This window comes from Callorhinchus milii, unplaced genomic scaffold (assembly GCF_018977255.1).
Source record: "Callorhinchus milii isolate IMCB2004 unplaced genomic scaffold, IMCB_Cmil_1.0 Scaffold4, whole genome shotgun sequence".
Taxonomy (NCBI): domain Eukaryota; kingdom Metazoa; phylum Chordata; class Chondrichthyes; order Chimaeriformes; family Callorhinchidae; genus Callorhinchus; species Callorhinchus milii.
In genome coordinates this window covers 38,456,905-38,462,179 of record NW_024704745.1, presented here as the reverse complement: position 1 = coordinate 38,462,179, position 5,275 = coordinate 38,456,905, and the positions used below count along the sequence as shown (strand labels likewise).

Sequence of the window (5,275 nt, the reverse complement as noted above, 5' to 3'; positions counted from 1 at the left end):
CTTGCTTTGGATATTTATGCTTTTGTTTCTTTCTTTTTCTATCAGCGGTCACTGGAGAGCGATCAGGAGCAGGAACTCTGGTAAATCTTTCTTCTCTCCAGCCACACTATTGTGGTGCCCCAACTGTTGCCCTAGTTTAGAGGAACTAACTCAGTGCGAATTACAAATCAAATCGGTAATTTTCTATCTATAAGACTTAAAGCTCCTCCATGTTTTGCTATTAATCCAGTCTGGAGAGCTTTCATTAATAAGGTGTTAGATGTCTGGAATGACAGCACATTGCACTGTCTTAGTCCAATTTGCTGACCACTTCGGTACACTGAAGAGCACAGATCAGTATAAAAACAGATCATTAATGTTCCTGCAGCCCCTGTCGAGTCTTGATGTTTGAGTTACCTATGTGCATCAGTGATGCCATTAGTTACTGTAGTCATGGTAGAATGACATTTTCATTTCAGCATATTTTGGAAAATTCTCTGCACGTAACATAGCACATAATTCTGCAGTAGGATTCCTCACATCTCCCTCGAAAGAGAGTGTGGTTCTTTTTTTAGGCTAAATAACTAAATGAGTCTTCAGATTAAACCACAGTCATATTTTAATGTTGAAAACTGTTGCTGTTATAAAATCCTTGAATAATTATATTAAATGTCCTCTACGTGCCACCTCTGTAGCATTCTCTGTTTATCATGTTACACAGCATTGACTTAAACACGATCGTTGACATAGTATTACTGATGCAGTCTGAGGAATAGATTGACATTAATTGGTCATGCTGGAGTAAGACTGAACTTTCCATATTTATTCCAAAGAAAAAAAGAATATTCCATTGGGCATTTTACTTTGTTCACCACAGTACAAAACATAGTAACTACTCTGAGATTTAAATGAACATAGGCATTAGCAAATATAAAATAACACCAAAAAATTTGAAAAAAACGTAAAAAAATAAATAGTTACTAACCATGCCTGATCAAATATGGTCTAAAGCAATATAAATTTGCAGCTTACACCTTATCTAAGCAATAATAACACAAACTGCACAATTATAATCACAGAAAAAATAAACTGAAAGGTCACTATGATCAATACTGAATACATGACTTTATAGAATACAATTAGTACTCATAAATGGAATGTGGTAATAGCTATTTCCTCCAGCGTTATGTGGTGTGTCCCTGTGGTGTTGAGTTCATGCATGACATGCATCACTTGTTTCTAATTAGACACGTCTGTACAATACATTCATGCGATCGTGCAATTTTACAACTGTAAAATCTAAATTGTATCTACTTCCCCCTTTTTTTGTTTTTTTTTACAATTCTCCCATATTTCCCGACGACAAAAAATCTTCTTTATATTTTTATACAACTGATTAATTATCATTTACATTCTGAATATTGACATGAAAATACCACCGAAAAGTATAACGTTGCGTGTCTTTATGCTTCTTCCAAAATGCACGTATGTTTCACATCAGGGGGGAATAAAAGTTAGTTCTAAAAGTTATCTTCACTGCAGTTGCACGTGTACTTTCTATTTTCAATAGAAAGCTGAGTGTGTCAATCAATTTCAGAATCTTAGCAGAGAGCAACGATATTTCTATTTACATCAGGAGTGTTTAAACAGCACTCTCATGTCCTCATCTCCTGACAATATGCTGTTCTCAATCACATTTTTCAGGATTCCCTTTCATGAAACCTAATCTGAGAGAGAGTGTGTAACGCAGTCGTAAACTCTGTGTGGTCCCTCTCCCTGGTAAGGCCCATTGTGCCAATAAGAATCACACACTGTTTGCAACGAATTGATTTCTGACGCAGAGGAGTTTGTATCCCTTTTTCTTGATCTCTTACGATTTCTCAAGATAAACACCAGCATGCCAACAACCGTAAAGGCAGAGGTCACAAAGACGAGTAAAAGCCCAGGCACCAGCACAGAGATAGAAACTCTGCTGGTCTCTAAGTAGGTATTCACATGAGTCCCTGTTTCTGGTGACATGGTGGTGTTACTGGATGAGGAAACTACTGTATGGATTTTTGCATGCAGCTCCGGGCACATTAAATCATTGCTTATAGACTTAAAATCTCTGTCCCAAAATTCTTCAGGCGATGCACATTTTAATTCACTCACGACGACATCGGGGCCCAGCCTCTCAACCCACTGCTTGAAAGCTATAATATTGCACGAGCAGTCCCATGGATTTCCATGCAGGTCGATTTGCACAACTGAAGTTAGCTGATCCAAAACCCCCGTGACTGGAAGGTACATGAAATAGTTAGTGTGTAGACTCAGTTTGGAGAGTGAGATGGAAGAAAATGCATCCACAGGTAAAGATTTCAAAAGATTGTTGTGTAAAAACAACTCCCTCAGTTTTGGCATGGTGTTGAGTGTGCCTGGTAGGATCAGCTGAATCAAATTGAACTCCAGGTTCAGGTACTCTGTACTTTGGAGCCCCACAAACATATCTGGGATGAGAGTTTCTAAATTGTTATTATCCAGATACAGCCAACGCAAATCAGAGAGATTATGGAACGAGTTGTTTTCTATTAGCTTTATAGCGTTATTTCCCAAATCTAACAAAGTCAAACCACTGTAGTCCAGGAAATGCATTTTCTTTACGATTCCTATATTGTTTTGTCTAAGGAAGAATTCCTGTGCTTTTAATGGTTTCGGCTGAAGGTCAGCTAGACTCTCAATTTTGCTGCCCCTGCAATTAACCTTGAGACCCGATTCAGGATTTTCCACAGAGCAGCTACAAGCTGTTGGACATCCAGCTAATAAAGGTGGACCACTGTACTCCTCGTTACATACCTCGGCTGGAGGTATTGTCCTGTGTTGCCAGTTTCCACGTGGCTTTGATGTCTTGTGCCCTGAAGCTGACGTTGGTGACTTAGGATGCTGAATGACAGGAGTCGAAGGCAGCCCAGATGCCCCTTGGGTTGGTGGAACCATAAGACTTAAATCAATCTTCCAAGGGCATAAATCCTGTTCTGAAGTTTCATTTAAGTCATTCCCTTGTAACCGCATCGGTGCCTCACAAACTACTCTTCCAATCAAGGCTGAATGGGAGATGTGATCCAGCCATTCTTCAAGAGAGAGAGAGNAAAAAACATAATGGGTCTCAATGTTCCAGAAAGCTTTTATATTAACTGATATGCTACTATTATGTTCTTAAATCATGAGAAAAATATTATATCAACCCCTTGTTGCAAAGCATACGAATACCGCAAGTGCAAATTGAATTCCAAAGCAGAATTTGACAAATAACGTAAACACTTTTTAAAAAAATTGCCAATGTAACAGCAAAGCAAGGATCATTGGGAAATGGGAAATGTGTGGCGGAAAGTAGGGGGGGGGGGTTAGAGAAATAATATTGCAGCAAAAGAGGTAAGATCATAAGCAACGCACGTAAAGCTTGATCCATTGCCATGGCTGGTGTCACTACTGCAGGGATATTTTGCTAGTTTAGTACAGCTAGTTCATCCTGCATATCATGACCAAGAAGTACCAGTATAGTCATCACCAATGCATCCTCACACCTTTCCTCTGCTTCTTATGCCAATCTCAATGAAGACTGCCAGGTGAGTCTCACACCCTAGGGCCAGTTTGTGCTTATAAACTCCTCTTTACATTAAGCTTGGCTCACTGCAGACTGCCAGAATTTAATACACTTCCTTTGACTGACATCAGGGAACGCAGACCTGTTTCTTTGGCTGGAATTGGTTTTGATTTTCAGTGGAGGGAACCCCTTCTTACCCAACTACGCCATCTAGCTTCCATGGTTTGCAATTATTATTTCCCCCCTCTTATTTCTTTTAAAAAAAACCTATTGACAAAAGTCTTTTTCGCCTCACCTTTAAGGGGCAGCAGATCACAGGTGCAGTCCCAGGGGTTGTCCTCCAGCAAGATTTCAGCCACCCCGGGGATCAGCTCCAGAATTCCCTCGTAAGGCAGCGTCTTAAGCCTGTTCCCCCGGAGATCCAGATGTGTGATGGGCACACTTAGGAAGAGATCGGACGGGAGAGTGCTGATCAGGTTGTCATTTAATATCAGAACCTCCAGCTTGTTCAAATCCCTGAACGCCTCGGCGTCGATGTCTCTGAGCAGATTGAAATCCGCCTGCAGATACTCCAGATCATCCAGCCCCAGGAAAGTGTGTTTCCTGAACGCTTTGATCTTGTTGTTGTTGATGTGCAGGCGCCTCACCAGTTGTAACCCCAGGAAAGATCCCGGGATGATGTCGTGCAATCCGTTGCTTTCCAAATGCAAAGTGACCGCGTTGTAAAAGTTGGTGAACTCGTTGGGGAAGAGCCTGGTCAGGGAATTCCTGTAGAGGAAGAGTTGGTAAAATCGGGAGGTCGGTGCGCTGAAGTGCTGCAGGTTGGAGAGTCCTCTCTTCTCGCAATCGATATGCAAAACGCCTTCCACCTCTGTGCAAGTGCAGATCTTTTCGCAAAGGTCCGTCGTCTTGTTGCCCCAAGTAAAACCCAGAGTCGTGTGCACCAACACAACCCACAGCAGCATTTTCAGACGATGCAATCCGCCTCCCATCTCATATCATGAATTGCGTCCGGCTCATCCAGGACAAAAAAAAAATGTGATTTTTTTTTAATTTAAGGAGTATATATATGTATATATATATTAAAAATCCACAGATCCGAGCCGGGAAAAGTGGTAACAAGTCCCAACGGCGCTTTGTCGATCCAAACACAAGTGTGGGTGGGCACGTACCGGCAGCACAGCCGCGACGCAACGCAAAGCCTCGGCAGTTTTGCTAAAGCAGAACAGACATCGCAAAACACTGCAAACACTGCACAAGTACACATCGGGCATCGCGGTCCATCGCGATCACCGGCTGCACAGCGCCCGTCTGCCTCTCCGCTCACCGCCGACCCCCCGCAGACGCGGTGCAATCCAGGATCACTCAGTGGGAAGGCTGCTGCTCTCTCTCACTTGGTCCTGAATCCATGCCCCAGACTTTTATGTGGCCGGTGAGTACGCAGCGTGTCGGGGGGGAGGAGGGGGTGGCGGTGGCGGTGGCGGTGGTGGTGGTGGGGAGGGGGCAAAAAACCTGCAATCTCTGCATATTCCAGCCCGTGCTCTCCGCAAACACAGCCTTTTCCCTCTCCCCTTCCTGGTGCGGGAAGTGCTAAGCGCTGTGTCTGTCGGCTGCACGGACTGACAGCCCGGGATGAGCTGCGGTGGCAAAGATATCCATCTGATCTGATCTGATCTGATCTGATCCAAGGAAATGGTCGGAGAGAGAGAGAGAGAG

At 43.1% G+C, this 5,275-nt stretch overlaps 1 protein-coding gene across 1 annotated transcript; it reads right to left on the bottom strand.

The window, feature by feature from the left end:
- Window positions 1-580: 580 nt before the first annotated feature.
- LOC103184521 (SLIT and NTRK-like protein 1) lies at window positions 581-4,984 on the bottom strand. Its single transcript, XM_007902562.2, has 2 exons — window positions 3,855-4,984; window positions 581-3,086 (listed from the first exon to the last, which is right to left on the bottom strand). The coding sequence occupies exons 1-2, from the start codon at window positions 4,549-4,551 to the stop codon at window positions 1,702-1,704; spliced, it is 2,082 nt and encodes a 693-aa protein (XP_007900753.2). The 5' UTR covers window positions 4,552-4,984; the 3' UTR covers window positions 581-1,701.
- Between the last annotated feature and the right edge of the window lie 291 nt (window positions 4,985-5,275).